This window comes from Talpa europaea (genome assembly GCF_964194135.1).
Source record: "Talpa europaea genome assembly, chromosome: 3".
NCBI lineage: Eukaryota > Metazoa > Chordata > Mammalia > Eulipotyphla > Talpidae > Talpa > Talpa europaea.
This window is the reverse complement of record NC_140069.1, coordinates 104674151-104695823: the sequence shown is the minus strand read 5'-3', so window position 1 is coordinate 104695823 and position 21673 is coordinate 104674151. Positions and strand designations below refer to the sequence as shown.

Sequence of the window (21673 nt, the reverse complement as noted above, 5' to 3'; positions counted from 1 at the left end):
TGCTCTATGAGTACAATGGCACTAGAGGAAAAATGCGTTTTTCCCCAAAGAAATGAATAGGAGAACAATCCTAGGGGGTAGATGATGTTAGGCACTTGTGGTCTGAGATAATCTAGCTCAATAGAAGTCCTCAGCCTGAGCCACCATTATAAGTCTTTTCTACCAACTGTGAGAACTCTGGCATCCCATAAAATCAGCTTTGCTGACCTGTTGAAAATTCCATGTTAACTGGAAAATTTCTGAAATGATTCTGTAGCTCTGGGTTGCTGACAACCAACATTTATAAATTTGGCAAGAAACCACTCTCAGCTGTCTCCGATTTCCTGTCCCTGGGTACAGTCTCCAGCTTGGCTGTTGGGCTCCACACAGCTAGCACTGCCATTGGCTCTGGCAATGGAGTGTGGTGGAAAGCACAGCAGATGGAAGGTAAGGAGACCTGGGACCAGTCCTGCCTCAGCTACTAACAAGAACGCCCTTAAATTTCCTGGAAGTTGATTTCTGCGTCTCTAAGCTGCCCTCTATTCTAACAAGAGATATAACTCACAAACCCCACACTCCTGGAGCTCATAGCACAATGATTCTGATTCTATTGTATAGCCATACCGTCTTTCATGCTGAAAAAAAAAAAAAATTGCTGATGATAAATTCAAAATCAATTCCAATATCTCATTTTGGCCAGCACTTTTAAAATTTCTCTACAAAGTTCTGTATATGCAAATAGGTAATAATATTATAATAAATTGAAGACTCTCATTTCCATCTTTCTTTCCTTGTCCCACCAGGATTGTCTATTTAAAAATCAAGTAAAAGGAGGATGAAAGGAGAGAAACAAGAAGCTTGGCTGGGCCTCCCCGGTGGCGCAGCGGTTGAGCGCTGGGTTGTGAGGCTGCCCGCAGCCTCTGCAGCTCCAGTTCAATCCCCGGCTGCTTCCCGGCCACCGGAAGAGGGTCCCACATGGCGCGCGGACCTCTCCTGCCGCCCGCTGCTCCCCTCAGCAGTGTACTTCGGTCCTTCTGCCTGCTCTGCTCCCTGCTCTGGCTCTGGTGAATTCTCTCACCCTCCCGCGCTTCTGACTGTACCCAGTGCTTGTATAAATAAATAAATAAATAAATAAATCTTTAAAAAAAAAAAAGAAGCTTGGCTAAGTCAAGACTAAGATAATTAGCCATTGAAATAAACAAAAAAAGTAACCTGAACTGATGCTAAAGAAAAACACACTTTTTAGTGATATTAGCTCAAAAATCTCACATGATTCCACACATGACGATGTCACACTAAAAATTAGATAATGAACAATACTCAGGTAATGTCAACCAATACCAATAAGTGACACTGATAACATTACAGACTCTTCTAAGAATCATCACCATCTATTTCTCATCTAACTTTTATTCATAATCGCTTTTGAAAAACCTACTAAAAATCACCAATCCCAAATTATCCTCTGTAATCGGTTTCCTTCTGTCCACTTAGTTGCCCAGCTCTCCATAGAAGCATAGCTACTCCAATGATTCTTTTGAATTCATGTGTTGCTTTGTGAGCCTGTGTGTGATTTCAACCCAACAGCAAATTCTTAATTCTTCAGAGATACTTATCATGCAGACCATGGCTTTTCCCACTGCTGTGTTCTGCCTCCCTTGGCTTCACATCTTCCAAGACCTACTCAGCTAAGATAAAGCTGGTAACACTTTGAAAACAAGCATTTATCATTGACCATTAGCATCATTCATATCAATAGAGGGAAAAGCTTGCTATTTTCATGGAAAACTCATGATCTGCAGGACAGCAATAAATTGGAGTGGTACAAAAACAAAGTGGGGGGAAGTGGAATTTGCATTAGGAGATGAGGGAGCACCTGTATGTCAATAAAAAGAAATATCTTTTAGACAATAAAAAGCCTAGGTCCTGGGCCTCCCTGGTGGTGCAAGGGGTTAAGCGCAGCACTGTGAAGCTGTCAGCAGCCTGTACAGCACAAGTTCAATCCCTGGCCGGCCAACGAGCTACCCACATGGCGTGGTAGACCTCTCCTGACTCGCCCGCAGCTCCCCTCAGCAGTGTATTTCAGTCAGTCTTCCTTTTCTGCTCCCTACTCTGTCTCTGGTTAATCCTCTCACCCCCCCACACCTCTGGCCTGTACCCCAGTTCTTGTATGCATAAATAATTAAATCTAAAAAAAAAAAACCCTAGGTCCTGATTTTCTACTATAGAAATAGTTTGTTAAAAGACCTATTAAATTATTTATTAAAGAAAAGGATTTGGTGTTCGCTGTTAGCAAAAATGTAGGCCGCTAATTCTAAAATAAATAGGAATTTCAGCAGTCAGGGGAATCATGTAATTCTATATTATTATGAAAAAGCAAATACCACAGTAGGGGTTAGTGAAACAAGCATCTTTTGTGGGTTTGCCATGACCCCAGGCATTGTGCTAGGTCCTCAGTTCCAAAGATGAATAAGAAAACACGCCCTCTACCCTTGAGGAGCTTACATTCTAGTTCCAAGCTCAATAAAGGTTTTCTCAGAACAAATCCATTTTAACACATCAACATCTGCTAGTTATGGTAATTAAAATAAAAGGCTCCTGAAATATCCTCATAAGTATATACTCTTGAGAAAAACCATATTATTTTAAGAAAATCAAGACAACATAGCCAGTTGTTTTATTCAAGGGCACACAATGAGAAAAAGTGGAAGCAAAGAAAAAACCCTGAAGCACTTTGAGTAACAAAGCAGGGTTACATGCTTTCTGGGAACCACAAAGGACCAAGCAACTTTCCTTTATTCTTTTTTAACAGCTGGTTAAGTTGTGGGGTAAGGTGTCTGGTCCAAAAAAAGTTATTCTTTTGGCTTTGCTTAGTTTTACAAAAATAGTCTCAAACAGACTTCACATTTTTGTAGCTCATTTAGCCCCAGATATTTTCCCTCCTTGTCAACCATTTCATTTTGCATCTTAGCTGCATCATATCAATTTCTCTCATTTAATTTGTTAATGATATATCCCTTGTTTCTACAAAGAGTCAGAACTTTCTGGCATAGTGCATATCAAAGATATTGAGTGGAACACAAGTGATGTTGATTGAAAAAGCAAGTTTTAAATAAAGTATCTAAAATCTTGTTATCCATAAATGTGCAGAGATACCAACTGATTCTACTGACCACACCACAGCTAAGGGAGCAAAAAACCAAATGAGTTACAGTTTATGGCATCCCAGACAAGGGCAGTCTGTCTTTTATCTCATTCCATTTGGTACAGCTGTACTATTCATCCACTCTGTGCTAAGATGGTTTTGAAAAGATTCCCAAGTCCCTCTATTCTACCTCAGATTCTATCAGTGAATTCCTGGAAGAAGCAACGATAAATCTGACACTACTCTCCAATGCATAGTCAGCTTATTTCACTGTGACAAGCAGTCATTAATACAACCTCCAAAACAGTGGTTGCTGAATTCAGATCACAAGTGAAGAATTCAAGCATTTATCACTATTTAATGAGCTCAGCTTTCACTACAAATAGTGAAATGGTGCCCTTAGAACAGTTCTCAAAATGTACTGGAAAATATATCAGTTTTTTTAATTAATAATATTTATTAAAAACTTTCTACATGGCTAATATTTCCCTTGAAGAGATTTTAGTATGACTTTGTTGTAGAGCCAACACTCATGAGTGACATAAAAACACATATACTGGGGACATGGGGGAGGGCTTTAGAGCTAGTTTAGTGCAAACTGTACACCCAGGTTCTGAGGAAGTGGGGATTGTGGCATGATGGAGATAGGAGGAGTTCCTCGGGGAAATTATGTTCAAGAATCCTTGTCTTTTTACCATTATCTTCTCGTGCCCACCTTTCCTGTGTTGATACCAGCATGTCCATTTGAATGGGACTGTAACGTCAGGCATCTCTGCAAGGCCTCTGGGCAAGCTTCCCAGAAAGTCCTGGACCGTAGTTTTTATTTTTTTTTTAATTGAAAATATATCAGTTTAAAACAACCTGACTTGACTCACTATGGTCACAGCACTCCCACTAATGCAAGGAGAGACTTCTTTCTTTCCCCTACTTTACCTGTTTTTATCCATGCCCTGACTACTTCCTCCTTTTATCTCCTTCCTCCCACTGCTTTCTACATCAGAGTAAAAGGACATACATATTTTTCTTTGGTTACATTTTTCCATAAAAATGAATTATCACTTGATTGTTTAAATCAAGCATTATATGTGAGGATCAGTTGTCAGCAAAGTAACCGACAAAATCTTTTTCAAGGTAACTGTATTCTTCAGTCAGGGATTGGGCCAAGTCAGTGAGGTAATTACATATTTAGATCTCAGGACAAGGATTAGTTGGTTTCTTGTATCACTTAATTTCCTCCCCTTATTAATAGAAGTCACATTTTCCCTTCACCACTATTTTACCTGTAGTCAGGTACCCTGACTAGTCAGAATCTCTTAGAGTTTCTGCACATTAAAAGATCCACATCATCTATTATCTTTCAGCACAACAAATATCTATTCACTGTTAATTATGGTTTTCAATTTCATTTCTACCGCTAAAGGATAATATAATGTTATGTGTAATGTGGGTTCCATTGTTTGTTTGTATGTATGCAAATAAACCCCCAAGAGTGAAAGTCAGCTTAATATCTTGAACAGATTAAATTCAACATCACCTGGATTTTAGCCTATTGATTGAATTACCCTTCCTTATTGAAATACTAGAAAACAGCAGGTTTCCAGCAGCTGGGCCTTGATTTAGAAATGAATATGGGAGGATAACATGTGAAGTTAGACATGGTGAGTTCTGGTCTAGGACAATTTTCAAAGTGATCAAAAAAATAGAAATGATGACAGTGGTTCACAGTGAAAAAAAACTGTAGAAGCATAAAATCACAGCTATTTCTTGATGTCAAAAAAAGTAAGAAATCTTGAAATGGTTAAAGGTTACATTAAGTTTCTAGAGGAATAACACTGATATAATTTGATGTAAATTAGATGGAAAAAATTGCTAATGAATTCTATCACTCATGTTACCTGTAATAAGTCACAAAGAAACCATTAATATGTCTTCATTCACTATAATAAATGATCAATATTTCAATTAAAATGAAGACATATAAGAAGAAAGAAGGGAAGATAATGCCTTCTGAATGAAGAGTTTGGCATTCGAAACCACTTCTCCAGTAAGATCCTTATATTTATGCAGGAAAATTCCATTATAAATTCTAAACTAGGACAGAAGATTAACACATTATATCAATAGGGCAGCTAAATGACAATTACAACGGTAGAGGCTTATTCCACAGCACAACTGGATCAGTGATATTTGTAGAGTATTTATAAAGGAAAGGGTCACAGAATTGAGCCAAAGTGTAAAAAATATGCAGATGAACTCACAGATTTCTTTGTGTTAATTAGGAATAGAAAAGTAAAATGAATTGTTAATGATCTTGTCTAGCCCCACCGAAGAGGGAATATAACACAGGTTCTGGGATGTCAAATGGCATCTAAATGGAGCTAGAAGACAATATCCTTACAAAAGAAGACCACATATCATTCTGGTCCTAGTAAACAAACTAGAATGAAAGGAGGGATTCTGTTGATGCAAATAACTGAACAAGCAGACAATCTAGAGATAATGCATGGAATGCTCCCTGAGAAACCATCAGTCAAAATAAAGCCACATCCCCATCTTTAAGAATGCATGCAGCATATATCCTTTCCTGAGCCAAATTCATGGTCACTGGGCTTTCCACTTATATGCTCTTTCTGACTTACATTTGGTCAACACATGGCATTGTTCCATTTCTTCCTAGTTATGAAATTATTCCTTAACTTTAATTGCCATTTCTTCTTCTTTATTTTAATTTAGTTTGTTTGCTTGTTTACTTTTAAGTACCTTGAATCTGATGTCATAGTTCTTACTTTTCCACTTAGTAGCTAATTGGTGTTTGTCGAGACTATAATTACTCTTTTTTTTTGTTTTGTTTTTTGTTTTTTTTTTTTTGTAATTAAGAAAACACAAATTTATAGGGCAAAGGGATTAATTTACCCCCTTATCAAACTGAGAAAAATGAAAAGGTAGGATACTGAGTGTTGGTAAAGATTCAGCGCATTGGAAGGCACATACATTTGCCAAAGGGAGGAAGGTAACAATATTTCTAGAAAGACAGTTTGGCATTATACATACAGTAAAACTGAAGATAAATACAACCAATGACTTCTGCCACCACGATGTGTTACAAGAAACAAGATGTGTACCAAGAAGTACAAGTAACTACAATGACTCTCACAGCAATACTATTTGCAACAGAAAAAATAATTGAGATAACTCGTGTACATCAAAATTAGAATAAACGGTGCTATGTAAATATAATGGACTAAAACATAGTAATGTAAAATGAACAAATTAATGGTATTACAATGACATGGTCAATCTCACAAATTTCATAATATTGACATAAAGAACAAATACAGAATAACAAGCATCGTATAAGATTACTCATATAAAGTTCAAAACCAAGTGCCTGCCACTTCCTAATCTAGCTGAAGATACGAAAGTTCACTGTATCATTTTGCTACTTTAGGTATAAAATTTATGGGGGTAGGGGTAGGGAGGAGCACAGAAATCAAACACAGCTAATTTGTGTTCTCTAGGAGTAGTTCTTCATTTGGGTGATAGATGTATGGCTTTCCTTTATATTTATTTATTAAACTCTACATATATATTTTATGTATTTTTCTAGTATATTTAGATTACAAGACAAAAAGGTAAAAAAATGTGACAGGTATGTAAAAATATTTTCAATGAAAACCTGCTATACACTTGTTAAATATTATTATACAAAAATTAACTTTGCTTTATAACAAGCAAACATAAGAGCTTTTGCCATGCAGGCATTTTTCTTGAGATCAAGCTATCAAAATTTACCCACTGATGAGCAATTTTTGAGGCTAGCAAATAATGATGTCATCTGATTTTTATGAGATAGTTCTTACACAACCATCAATTCTGAAACTTGTTCACTTTGATGTTAGGTAGTATATTCTTTTTGAACGACTCCTGTGAGTTCCAATAAGATGCCCCAATATTCAACTGGCAAATACAGCATATGCCACTTAAAACTTTATTGTGAGAAAACTCCGGATGAAAGTTATATAATTCAAATACCACACACAATTTATTATGTTCATGTATAAACTGTGACTATTTTCTATAGGTTTTTCTGCCTTGTAAGGATTTTAGAATATTTTTTCATAAAGCATTCAATGAAAACTTGTTCAGAATTTCATGTTTACATATTGACTTTTAATATATGTATATTAACCCATTTGATTGTCATTTTCTGTGTCATCTAAATCAATATCAAAATCTAAATCATCATCACTTTCTTCTTTATTTCCTCTGCAGCTTCTTCTATGGTTGAAGTGTACGTTATTTTCAGTATTTTCTGTCTTTTCTGGTTCTTTATTAAACGGAATAACAATGTCTTCTTTCTTTCCACATTTTGCACAAACTTCAAGTTCAGATGCACATGGTCTACACATTATGTGATAAGAATCTTTCACTGTCTTTTGTAAACATTTAACACATTTTTTAGGCTGTGATAATGGTTTGTATTTGCTATATTTCACACGCCATTCAAGAACTTCTTTGCAGTGCTGACATACTCCATCATGAAGTTTTGCATTCATTTTCTTGGTCTGAACACTCTTATCAAACTTGTCATTTTTGAAGCTAAACGTGTTCTGGTGCTTCTGAGGCCGGGAACGGGCCACGTTCCCCTTCTGGGAGCTCATGGCCGACACTACCACCTCCTCGCCCCGGGACGAGAAGCGCTCAGCCGAGACTATAATTACTCTTAACTAAATGATCTTCCTTGATTTAGCACCTTCGTTTATAGTTAAGAAAAAGAAATTGTTAGAAAAGAAATCATTGTACTTAGAAATCAAGTATAGTTAGAAAAGAAATCATTATTTATTACCATTGCTAGTAAGGATATTCTTTAAGTTACTACTATGAGCAACAAAGCAGGAATATAATAGTGATAGCAACTAAAGTTGAGTATTCAGTATGTGCCATGTCCTGTCGTAAGTGCTTTATGTTTATCAAGTCAATTAATCCTCACAACAACCTTAAGAGATGAGGTTATTATTACCCCATTTTACATAAGACAAAACCAAGATACAGACAATAACATGCCCAAGGACACAAAGCCAATAAGTAATAACCAAGGCTCAAACTTAAGACAGGTTCTAAAAAAAATTTATAATTCAAAACCAGTAATTTTGGAATAAGAATGTTCTGAAATGAACTAATATTTATGAAATGTTCATTGTATCTTTTTTTAAAATAAGATAACCAAAGAAGATGAAGTACTTTTAATACAATAATTAATGAGAAAAAGTTGAAGAAATTAGAACCATTTGTACTTATTTTTTTCATACAGACTTAGTCATTCTGGTGTCAAAGTATTATCTCCACAAAATTATAGGCAATGAACATAAATCACCATCCCCACATGGAGTTGCCATGAAGTAAATGAGAAACAAGCAGGAACTTTAGCTATTATAAAAGAACTGGCTTCTGCCAGTTAAAAAAATCTAACAATTAACAAATTTTAATGTCTGACCAATGAACACATACTATGAGTGGCACCTAGGAAGATATAGTAGTAAACAGTTAAAAAGAATGCAATCCTATGCCTCAGTTTGCTCATTTATAAAATATAATGACAATATAATGGGCTCATTATGAGAATTAAAATTAAATGAGACTAGTGAATGTGCTTTGAAATTTTTAATTTTAACTAAATGTGTAATATGAAAATAGAATAAACTCACTAGCATTTCATATCTAAAATGTACCAGGACAATCTGAAAAATATTCATGTATCCTCCTATATTCCGATATAGAAAAAAAAACTATCAAACAGATGTTATCATATTTGCAATTGGAACTTTACAAGTACTGGGGGAAAACAAGTTTAAAGAAAACTATTACTCATTCCCCTACAAAATGTCTTTACACATAACTGTAAAAGGTTTCATAGTTTCATATTTATCACACATTTATTATTCTCTTTCTATCTACTATGAAGAAACAAATGTTATTATTCCTATTTTACAGAAGAGGAAACTGAGTCAGAGAGTATGTGAAAAAGCAGAAAATAAATCTCAATGTCATGATCCACATTTCTTAACTTTATACATTATCCCCTGGCTACCTAAAAAGCAGTTCCCTTATTTTCATGAGCTTGTTTCATTTTATTTGACCTAGTTTTTCTGATACATTTATCTGCCTCTAGATAAAAGCAAAGCTAAGGGCATGTTTCTCAAATGTTTTAGGCTTTTAAGCAATTATGTAAGCCAAAGCAAATAGACAAATTTATAGAGTGAAATTTCATGAAGCGTTACATAATTTTGGATATATTATAGATGGAGTATAATTTTAGCAGAACAACAAAGCTGTCATTTAAAAAAGCATGAAGCAAATTAAAAAATTACCACACCACAACAAACAGCAAGCAATAAATATCTCTAGAAAAATATTACATTACTTTAAGGGAGGATGGTTTTATATATGTGGAATATAGAGAAACCCAAAAAAGGATCAGACAAAGACAAACTTTAAAAGCTACCCTTGAGGGCAGGGAAAGGAGGGATTGAGGTCAAAATAAGGGGGTTGCAATTGTATGGGGAATATAAAAAATAAAATTAAAAAAAAAAAGCTACCCTCGAAAGCTGGCCATAGATCCTAGGGTTCCAGGAGGGGAGGGGGAAGGAGAGAAAATGGCAGGGAAGTTGGGAGCACATAGACTATGGTGGAGGACTATGGCTGCTTTGGGAAAACAATGGTGACCACATCTGAGAGGAGAAACCCTATAATGTGAAAAAACAAACAAGGATATAAAATAATGGTATGACATTAATAAAAAACTTAAAATACATATATTGAAAAATATCATTTTTCATGGAAATGTTATTAATATTCATGTAATATTTTTACTGTTACTTTAAAAATAAATTATAATAAATATCTAATAAAAGGTAAAAGTTCTTATATACCCACATAAAATATAAATGTCAAATCGGAATTTTAGAGAGGCCTGTGTCTATAGACACATTAAAATTTTAATTTTAAGCTTTCCATAAGTGAACAAGCATCTTTACATTTGTATAGTGTTTAATGGGTCTCATTCTATAGATTAGCCTCTTCTGCTTTGGCTAAGAAAATAGCTTAAACATCTAAAATACTTGAAAAACATTATTTTAACTTTGTTTACATCTGGTTGCAATAGCTCCATTTTTCTAGCTGAAGTTTGTTCCAGTGTAGAGGAATTTGATTAACTTTATTTCAAACAAAAATAAAAGATTAAAGGCAATGGTAAAAGCTTGTCGTGGCTCCCAAAGATACTGTATAAACTCCCAGTCTAGAATCTCAGAAATTTTAGAACCGGAAAGGATCGTTATAACAAGGAAATACTTTGGAACCCATTTCATCCACTGCTCCAAACAATACAACTGTTTTTTCTTTCACAACGTCTCTAACTGAAACTGGATCTACAGAGCAAGACACAGGCATCCCCATGTTGAAAAGTTAATGCAGAAACTCCATTTGCAATTTTACTTCTGAACAGACAAACACGCCAGCACAATTGGTTGGAAAGGGAGACTTTCCTCATTGAAGGCTTTCCTCATCTGTGTTTTGGTCTTCTTGACTCCAAGCAACCAGTTTGGTTTGTCAGTTAATTGATCAGTTATTTGGCTAAACACCATAGCCTCAATCTTCTGACCAGTAACAATGAAAACACAAGAAAAGTCTAGGCACACCACTCCTTTTAAGAAATCTTAGCAAATCTGGACAGACTTCAAATCCATTACTCCTTATGCAGATACTCCAAGCCCCCCGGGCCTGGGATTGGCCCAGACCTCTTATTTCACTAGTGTTCCAAGTAATATCTTCATAAAGAATACACAAAGAGAATGTAAATTGGTGCAGCCATTAGAGAAAGCAATATGGAGATTCCACAAAAAATTAAACGTAGAAATTCCATCTGATCCAGTTATCCCAATCTTGGGTATTTACCCAAAAAACACTAATTCAAAGATACATGCACATTCATGTTTACTGCAGCACTGTTTACAATAACCAAGAACTGGAAACAACCTAAGTGCCAATTGACTGATGCATGGATAAAGAAGATGTGAGATATATATATATATATATATATATATATATATACACACACACACAATAGAATACTATTCAGCTATTTTAAAAATAATGTGAAATAAAGTGAATAAAATCTAAAAGAAAAAAATGAAGTTATGCCATTTGCAGCCACATGGATAGAAGTAGAGAGAATTATGTTGAAATTATGTTGAGTGAAATAAGTCAAAAACAGAGAGAGAAACACTACATGACTTCATTCACATGTATTCTATCGAGAAAACAAACAGGTGAAATAAATAAAACAAAAATTAACTTTTGGATTATAAAACCAATTAGTGGTTATCAGAAAGAAAGGGTGAGGAGCGAGCAAAGCAAGACAAAGGGGACAATGGTGTGGTGAGGACAGAAGGGGACTTTCAGCATGAATGTAATGTAGCATGTACACCTGTTGATTTCAGTGATGCAGTGATGTACACCTGAAACTTGTATAGTGCTCTAAAGCAATGTTACTTCAATAATTAAAAAAAAGTCTTCAAAATTGTATAATAAAAAGTATAAAGAACCCATCCAGATCAATTTCTTTCCCATAAGTCTGTGCATCAACGCAGTTTTTTTTTTTTTTTTTTTGGTGGGACCCTCGCCTGTGGTCAGGGATCGAATCGGCGCTGCTGAGGCTGCGGGCAGCCTCACAACACAGCGCTCAACTGCGGCGCCACCAGGGGAGGTCCAACACAGATTTTTTTTTTAAATAAGTATAAAGGGAAGCAGAAGTTGCTATCACCTTCTTGTCACTGTCAGAAAGAAATGTGAATGCTTCAAGCTTTCATTGTTTCAAATGAGCTACTGTAATTTTCCAAGTAAAGGTACTGTAATAATTTTTACTGTCAGCCCCTGGTGTTTTCAAATAAGTGTAGCCATCCATAAGAGAATATTTCTGGTATCTAATAATTAAAGCAATTTAGAGTTAAATTTGCTATGATTCATCTCCCAATGCCAAGTTCATGCTCTGATTTTATAACCTAAAATGATGCTTCTTGTCAAAAAAACTTTTACATACTACCTTAATCAAGGAAATTATTACAAAAGAGCCTTTGGTTGACTTCAAATGTCAATGCAAAACCTATAAGGAATATAAAAAGCAACCATGATGCTGATAAAAATTTGGTAATTTTATATATTTAAGAGTGGAAGCATTTCACTAAAGGAGAGGCAATCAAGTAATATCCTGCTAAAATGCTTCTGTGTAATCAAACTAGAGTGATAGTTTTAAATTTAGATTGACTTTATTATTTTATAATTAACTATGTATCTCCATGTTTGAATATCATAAAGATACTAAATAGAGACATAAAATTAAAATGACCTTTGATATGGGAAGAATTAGCTGCAGAAAATTGCCCTTCACCAGCACTTGGGAAATATTTATGTTGTACATTAGAGTTCATTTGTTGATTCATTTAATAAATATTTATTTTGTGAAAGAGACAGTGTTAGGTGCTGGCTATATTCCCATGAACCAGACAGACATGCTTCCTGCGTTCATGAAATCTCTTGTCTGGAGAATTTACCATCAACTGAAGTCAGCAAGTATTATCAAGAATCTGTAATAAACCACAACTGTGTTGATTCATTTAAGAATAAAAGAAAGCTAACACAGGACCCCTGACTCCCTTGCTGTGTCTCTGGAAATAAAAAGTTCATAAAAATGAAGTGCTTTGAAAACAATGCACATTAATAGTTGTTTATAAGTCCCATAGAATGCGCACAATGATATACGCTGTGTAAAGTTACAAATCCAATTCAAATGAGTATCTTTTTAGGCAAATCTTTAAAACTCCAGCAACATGGCAAAGAAGGGGAAAAAATAGCATTCTATCTCATGGGTACATCTTACAATGCTGATCTCTATTTTTCATATTTAGAGTAAGAAAAATATTATCTCCTTATATAAAAGCTAATGAATACTCAATATATTTTTTGTTTTGTTTTGCTTTTTATCAAGTCATGTGAAAAGCAGACTCTGTGTCTGGACATTTAAACTGGCTTATACTAAGCTCAGGGGAGAGTTAGCTAATTGTCTTAGAGCAAAAGGCAAGAAATTTAAAATCTTGAATCTTTTTCTGAGAATGTTACAAACTCCCTTGAGAGAAACATGGGAGTTATCCAAAGTTTTTTTTTTTTTTCCAGGAAGTTTTGGAAAAAGCAGTATTTTTTTTAAAAAAATCTACTTTTTAATTATAAAATGAGAGAATTGAAGGGAAAATGCTTCCAAACTGAATATTATGATTTAAATAGCAGACATAATGATAGGAACATCCTTGGGAATCATTCCACTACTGTGGAAAACAGTTGATGATTCCTCACAAAGTTAAATATAGAATTACCATATGGCCCTACAATACCACTGCTAGGTATATGTCCAAAACAACTGAAAACAGGAATTCAAACAAGTACAAATATACACACACTCAGAGCAGTAATAGCCACAATACCAAATGTTAAAAACATCTGCATTCATCAATGATGAATGTTATATTGTGGTACATCCAAACAATAGAATATTATTCATCTATAAAAAGGAAAGACATTCTGATACATGCTACAATGTCAATGAACACACAAAACATTTTGCTAAGTGAAAGGTGGCAGACACAAAACATCACATATTGGATGATTTCAACTGGATAAGTAATTATCAATTATTTAGAATTGATAAACCCATAGAGACAGTACTCAGATTGGCGATTGCCAGAAGCCAGGAAGAAGGCACAATGAGAAAGCCATTTAATGGATTAAGAGGGTATTCTTTGGAGTAACAGAAACTTGGGGGACTTAATGGGGGTAGTGATTGTTTAACATTGTGAATGTACTAAATGCCAATGAATGGTTAACTTTAAAATAGTTAATTTTATATTACATGAATTTCACCTCAATAAGTTATTTTTAATAATATTATATCAGCAAAACTTATGATGAATGGGTACAGTATTATTTGGAAAAATACAAACATTAACAAATCCAAGTTTAAAAGTGAGCCCAAATAGACCCTGAATGTGAAAAAGGTTTTATAATATTTTATTTTGTCTTTATATATATATGTATGTATTTAAGTATGAGAAATTATAAGACTTGTATCTAAATATCAAAGAGTTCTCTCAATAAACATAAAATAAGCATGAGTAATTTGCGCTGTTTTATTTTAAGACCAAAATTATTTTTACTTATAATTGAACTATTTTAAAAGTCAATGAAAATTGACTAATGAAAAATTAAAGACTATCAAATAAATTTAATCACACTAGAACTATTACAAGTTTCATCATGATGCAGTTTTTCACACACTCTAGAACAAATAATCTGTATTTAGATAGGACAGGACTAAGTACCTTTCAACTACAGGAAGCTATGAAACAAAACTCAATACAACTACTACATGTAGTAAAAGTGTTTAATAATAATAGTAGACAAAGGAACAGTGCAATAGCCACAGAAAGGGGATGTTCCAGGCTTGCTGCCCCACCGGAGGCAGGGTGGAGCTGAGCAGAGAGGAGAAGCTAGAAAAAGCAGAGATGGACTGAGAAAGGGGAAGGGAAAGAAAGAGAAAGATGGAGGCACATGGAGCAGAGCCTTGGGCTTGTAACAGGGGCTTGGGGACATGGAAGGAGACGCTTGAAAGAGACTTGGGTGACAGCCCCATCGGAGGCTGACTGTGGCAGCCTTTATCTTGACCTGTATTTTGATTTTGCTCTTTTCTTTCCAGACTTGCCCAGCCCCCTCTGCCCCCTGTCTATGGTTCCTCACCAGAAGGTGCCTTAGACTTGTGCCAGGTTTTTGGGCCCCAGTGGCCTGCTTTAGGCCAATGCTGTTTGGTCAGGCATTTACCCACTCTGGGTGCTTCATCTGGAAACTATATTCTTTCTCTTTCTTTTCTCTCTTTTGCCCATCGTCTCCCTATTGCACACTAATTGTATTAAAGTTCTTTTCTACTGAAGGTCTTATGATGCAGTAAGAGTATGTTTTGTCTTGATGCAGTGGATGGCAGGACCCATTTAGAGCAGGAAAGTTTGGGGGTCCCAGGGTGCCCCTCACTCTGCCTGCTAACAGTTACAGTAATCTCAGATTCTATCAATGCTATAAAAGAAAAAAATACGTTTTACAAATCACATTATCTTTACAGACACATCACCCAAAGCAGTGATAGTGAAGGCAAAGATAAACAGCTGGGACTACATCAAATTAAAGAGCTTCTGCACAGCAAAAGAGACAATAACAAAAACAAAGAGAAACCCCACCAACTGGGAGAAAATTTTTGCACACAACACTAGTGATAAAGGATTGATCACAAAAATCTGCAAAGAGCTGATGAGACTCAACAACAACAAAGAAAATAATCCAGTCAAAAAATGGACAGAGGAACTAAAAAGAAACTTCTCTGAAGAGGAAATGCGAATGGCCAACAGGCATATGAAAAAATGTTCAACATCACTTGTAATCAGGGAAATGCAAATCAAAACTACCATGAGATACCATCTTACAACAGTGAGAATGGCACATATTAAAAAAAAATAGCAACAACAAATGTTGGCGAGGTTGTGGAGAAAAAGGAACTCTTCTGCACTGTTGGTGGGAGTGCAAACTGGTCCAACCACTGTGGAAAGCTGTGTGGAGATTTATGGACCTACTAAACATAGAGCTTCCACAGGATCCAGCAATTCCACTCCTAGGTATTTACCCAAAGAACACAGAAACATCAATTCCAAAGAACACCTGCACCCCTATGTTTATAGCAGCACTGTTTACAATAGCTAAGCTTTGGAAACAGCCCAAATGCCCAAAAATAGATGACTGGATCAAGAAGATGTGGTACATACATACCATGGAATATTACTCCGCATTCAAAAAAGATAAACACATGCAATTTGCAGCAACATGGATGACGCTGGAAGGGATCATGCTCAGTGAAATAAGCCAAAAAGAAAAAGAAAAATACTGGATGGTCTCACTCATAGCAGGGATCTAGAAAACTTAAATAAGGGACCAGGAAAATGAATAACTATAAGAAAGTGAAAATCAAAATCAACAAAAACTATGAACCAGAGACACTTTTTGGGGGGTGGGGGGCGGGAGCGGAGGGATTGGGGTCAGAATGGGGGGATTGCAATTGTATGGGGAATATAAAAATAAAATTTATTAATTAAAAAAAAAAGAAACTTTGTAAAGATGACATTTCAAATAGTATTACTTTAGTAATCTGAATGTTCTACATAAATGTAACCATTAGAAAAGGATTTTCTTAAGTACACTCATGTATATATATATTTTTAAACCAAGGTTTAAAAAGTGACCTCAAGAACAAAGTTTAGCTTATGGAATTTTAAAACTTAGTGCCAACAAACACAGCTAGCCCCCAGACTGTGGTTTCTAATACTACTGTCCAACTGAAAGAACCAAAGCTCCTTAGAGGAAAAAAAAAAAGCTGATTATAGGGCTAGGAGAGGAAATATACCAGATGAACCTGGAGCATCTCCTGATGCCAGAAAGTAAAGAAGTTCTCAAAACAAAAGCAAAACAGCTCAGTACATTCCCTACCTGGAGGGGGATATTTTGATTATTTACATGCGCAAACTGGCTATGAATTTGCAGAGACCGGCCAATTCATTCAAAAGCCTTTTAGTTTCTTCATTTAGAGAAGAGTCTGTCAAAGTCAACATTATTAACATCGGGGACTGCATGCTGTGGGGGTAGGGAATGTGGTGGGGGGGGGGGTGTCTTGCACATTGTAAGAAGTTTAGCTTCACCCCAGGCCTGCATGCTCTAGATGCCAATAGCAACCTCCCCTCTTTCAAGTTGTCAGTATCAAAAATGTTGTCAGATATTACCTAATGTCTTAGGAGGGCCCAAAATCACCCCCCTGCACCTCACCCACCTATGCAAATGATTGAGAATCACTGCTGTATAGAAACTTTCAGAATGACGAACTAAATAAAACTTCATAGTTAAATAAGCTGCTGGGGCAATGCTGCAACATGCTGGCTGGTTTAAAGAGCCAACACAGTTATGGAAAGAGGGATTTCCAGGGAAAAGCAGGTGGCTTTGTCTCCTTGATCATTTCTCCTATTATTCTCCTACCCCCAGAAATCAGCAATAAGGCCTTTTTAATGATTGTTTTAGCACGGTCCGCCTGATCCCCTCACCTCATTCCTGCTGCTTTCTGAAAGGCTGATGGCAAAAACAAGAGAAAAGCTCTAGTGCCTGACACACTTCATAAAAGCTGTCTTTCAAAGACACTGGGTTGAGGAGCAATGTAATTAAGGACAAGGACAATGGCCTTCCAGTTAATCTCAGAAACACCAACGAAAGGAGGGCGCATCCGTTGCTGGAATCCCATCTCTTCCACTGCTAGCTAAAGCTCATTGCATCCGTCCAGAGCACTAAAGGAATTACTGTAATGTATTCGGGGTGAGAGAGTGAGGGAAAATTCACCTTTTCCAGTGAATTACTGTTCCATAACATTTGTAAAGAAGTGCAAGTATACTCCCCTTGGGCAAACACCTGTTTACGAACAAGAACATGTCATCAACAGAGACCAGTTTCTTTCACGCCCTGTGCCAAATTCCAAGTAACTCGTTTGGCTTCTGTCAAAATTGGATTTCTAATCCTGTGTTCTAGACAATTAACTACAATCCTTAGCTTCTTGTTACTTATTTCAGTTAGTCTGAGGATTTTCCACAAAAAGAAAATGGATATAGAATAGTTAATATAAACACCCTGTCCAAAAATGGTAGCTAATTCTACAGTTTCGTAACCTGGACTAGAACTTTTAGTGCAAATCTATTTAAAGCTACTAATGTTAGGTGCTCTTAAGAAAGCAACTTACATTTCAAATAAACAGGTAGGCTGGCACTATGTTATAAGAGCTATGTTTGTAAAAGGTAAAAGAAACTAGCTTGATCTTTCACTTTTTTCCTCTCATACAGAAAATAAACTTCGCAGATGTGATCCATCCATTCTTTCCTCAGCTGAGTTTTACATTTCTTCTTAGATAAAAGAGTGACATATACTATTTAGCCAAAACCAGACATGTTCTATAACAAGCACTATTCCAAAAAAAAGCACAAATTCGTCCAGGCCAAACAACTGTCTCTTTTACAGTGCACACCTGGAGGCGCCATTAAATTGTCTTGTGCTGAGCTCAGGGGAGAACTAGCTAATTGTCTTAGAGCAAAAGACTAGTAATTAAAAGGCTCAAACATTTTCTGATGCTGACAATTGCTGTTATTTTGACAAGTCACTTAACCTCATTGGACTTTTATTCATCTATAAATGGTAACTATTTGGCAAGTGATAAGGTAATTTATGGAAGGGAAACTTTAATAGTGTTGGCTAAAAGTTGTTAAATAAAAGTTAAATTGTATTTTTAAACTCTAAATAGAGATACTGGGGTCTTAAACACGTTTCACTAAAGAATAAAATTCACTATATTTTACTAAAGCTTTTCCTTAGCTAAATCTTTGTTTCCAACAGCTAATATTGAGTTCAAAATTACCAGCTAGCTAAGCAAAACACAAAAGAATATTTATCCTAAGCTAGCTAAGCAAAACACAAAAGAATATTTATCCTAAAATATTCTATAAAATATAGAATATTTTATATTCTATAACATATTTTAAGTAAAAAATTGCATCTTATTCCTTACAAAGTTTAGAAGGTGTCTGATGCTATCATGTACAGAAATGAGGATGATGGCATTTCTAGTTGATTAACTCGAATGGAAGTGCTTATTATAGTAATAACATTAGCCAAAACTGTTGAATTCTTAAAAGAAAGTTTTAAAATCTTTCTGTTCTCAGGGCAAGCAAGAGAAAGGCCCTGAAATCTTCATCCCCACCCCTCAATCCCCCATTTCTCAAAGTGTGTCAATATTAAGAAACTAGTTTTGTGGAGTTAACTCCACAAAAACTCCTCTGAGCAAGCATAAGCTAATTTATTTCCTTCTTGGCTTTCCTCTTGTACCTTAGGAAGATAAGTGGCCCCTAGCCAATAACATTCAGTATTACAAAGCTAATTGCTTCTGTGACTCATTAATCAGAGTGTCGCATGGTTTTCCAGAAAGATGACCCTCTGTGTAAATAATGTCTGAAGAGACTCACAGAAGCCAGAAAGGAGGGCAAAAGGATAAATCCTAATCTAACTCCCAAAGGACGAGCTTTAAAATAGCTCTGGAGTGCACCTATGGTTCCCTCTTACATTCTCCACTGTGCACCATGGAAACCAAGTCTCTGCCTTACTTACCAGTTATCCCACTAATTAACAATGTGAATCCCTTATTCTACAAACATATTTTATTAAGGAAAATCAACTCATCAAAATCAAATCAGGTTTACATATAATCAAAATCAGTTATCAAACAGATAACAGTTAAGCCTCCTATTTAAGGCCTCTATTGATTCAATTTAAATGATGCTAGATCTTGCTACTTTTTAACCAAAGTTCCATCTGACATTGAAGTTAATGCAGGAACATTATCTAGTAGCATCCTACCTTCATGGTCTTGTTATCTATGGTAGCAATCCAAGACTTTCCATTTTATTAGAAATAGGCATATTTACTCATATCTAAGACACAGGAAACACATGATTCAAAGAAGGAGAAAAAACAAGAGAAGTCCTGGCACTGACTCAAGTTTTGCCTTTTTAACTCAACAATAGTCATAAAACCCACCTAGAAAAATGCAAAACTTAAAAATAACTCCTTGTGGGCCTCTCTGGTGGTGCAGGGGTTGAGCACTGGGTTGCAAAGCTGCCCGCAGCCTCTGCAGCACCAGTTCAATCCCCGGCTGCCGAGCGAGAGTCCTACATGGCGCACAGACCTCTCCTGCTACCCGCTGCTCCCCTCAGCAGTATACTTCGTCAGTCTGCCTGCTCTGCTCCCCGCTCTGGCTCTGGTGAATTCACTCACCCTCCCGCACTTCTGACTGTACCCAATGCTTGTATAAAAAAAAAAAAAAAAAAAAAAAACCTCCTGTACTAGACTAATGTAAATTACTACAGGTACATGTTTAAGAAGAAAGACTCTGAAGTGCAGACACCATCTAATTTCTTTGCTTATGAATCTTTCCCAGCATTCATAATTACAGCAACACAGCTGCCACTGTAAAAATGTAATTTCTTAATTAAATGCATGTTTTTCCATTGATAGGGAATTAATATTAGTACCTAAGTTCAAATGCAAAGCTTGTATAAAATTTGAAGTTACAGTCTTTTAATACTGTGACAAAATATGTTGAGTCAGATGCAGAACATTTATCTCTAAAAACTCTGTTAAAATAGAAAACAAAAGGCTAACTCAGATTTTTCTCACAGCCCCCTGTGGTTCTGGTGTTAGATGGAGCTTCAATTCAGACATTGTCTTTTCAGAGAGAGTCAACTCCCTAGTTTCTATATGACATAAGGCAATTTTCACCACTGTTGATTTTCTTGGGTCTCTACTGCCATGACAGTACAATAATTATCACTGTGGGAATAACTCTGCTGGAATATAGTCTAGGAGGAAAAAAGACTAACACTGTCATACTGCCCTGAGTAGAGGTGTGACGTGAAGGCAATACTTTGACATGGTGGGTGCGAAGGTGTGGGGGATTTCTTTCTGGTTTAGTAAACTGACTTTCTCTGAAGTGTGGACAAATCATCTGGTCAGAAGCAGATTTCACCTGGAAAATTATGGAGGACAAAAGTGATCCGAACCTTATCTCATCAGAGTAACGAAGGTTTCCTGACAGAGGAGACAGCTGCAAAAGCTGTGCTGCTGTTTTCACACTCCCTCCCATTACATCAACTTGCCCAAGGTCTTCCCATTAGTAGGTGGCAGAGGTGGGGAACACCCCTGCATGAGGGTGCTTGAGGACACTAAAACTGACTGGCAGTTAGTGAGTACTTGGCATACCTCATTTCACTTAACCTTCAAAACTGGTCTATTGGATATTGCCGGTATTTTCCCTCCTTTGAGAGAAGAAACAACTAAATTTCAGGAAAATTGTTGCTTGTGTTTGGTCTTACAGCTCATTAGAAGTCCCCTTATGCCTGGAAGGTAAGCCTTTGCCCTGGACCCTGAGTTTCAGAAGGTCAGATTGGGGTCCTCCTCTGGCTAAACACTTTGTACCCTCCCAATAGGTATAACCGTCTATAACGTGAAGGGTCTGTACCTTCCAAGATTTGCACATTTCTCTTCTAGATATTCTTTGAGTAGCTCAGAATTTCCTGCCCAAATTGCCCCAAGCCTACATCCAGGAATCTGTAGGTCTCTTCCAAAACCCTCCCAGGGCTAACTACACAACAAGCGTCACGTGCTCACATGCCTCACCCAGTAAGTGGCAAAGAGGTGGCTTTTTAGGTGGGAAAAACACAGCCTAGATTTATAGACTGGCTTAGCAACACTTTACAGTGTGAGATAGAGGCAGGAACAGCCTATAGAGACAAATGCAGGGTTGGGCCTATTCTCGAGTAACCATGATCC

The 21673-nt window shown here is 36.2% G+C and overlaps 2 protein-coding genes across 2 annotated transcripts in view; both read right to left on the bottom strand.

Annotated features, from left to right (window-relative positions):
* BBS9 (Bardet-Biedl syndrome 9) overlaps nucleotides 1-21673 on the bottom strand; it is a gene marked incomplete at both ends in the record, with an annotated part of 347147 nt that overhangs the window by 110979 nt on the left and 214495 nt on the right. The window lies entirely within an intron of this gene.
* On the bottom strand, nucleotides 7309-7845 carry LOC311168241 (uncharacterized protein C9orf85 homolog; the record flags this gene model as incomplete). Its single annotated transcript, XM_084229611.1, has 1 exon — nucleotides 7309-7845. The coding sequence occupies exon 1, from the start codon at nucleotides 7783-7785 to the stop codon at nucleotides 7309-7311; it is 477 nt and encodes a 158-aa protein (XP_084085737.1). The 5' UTR covers nucleotides 7786-7845.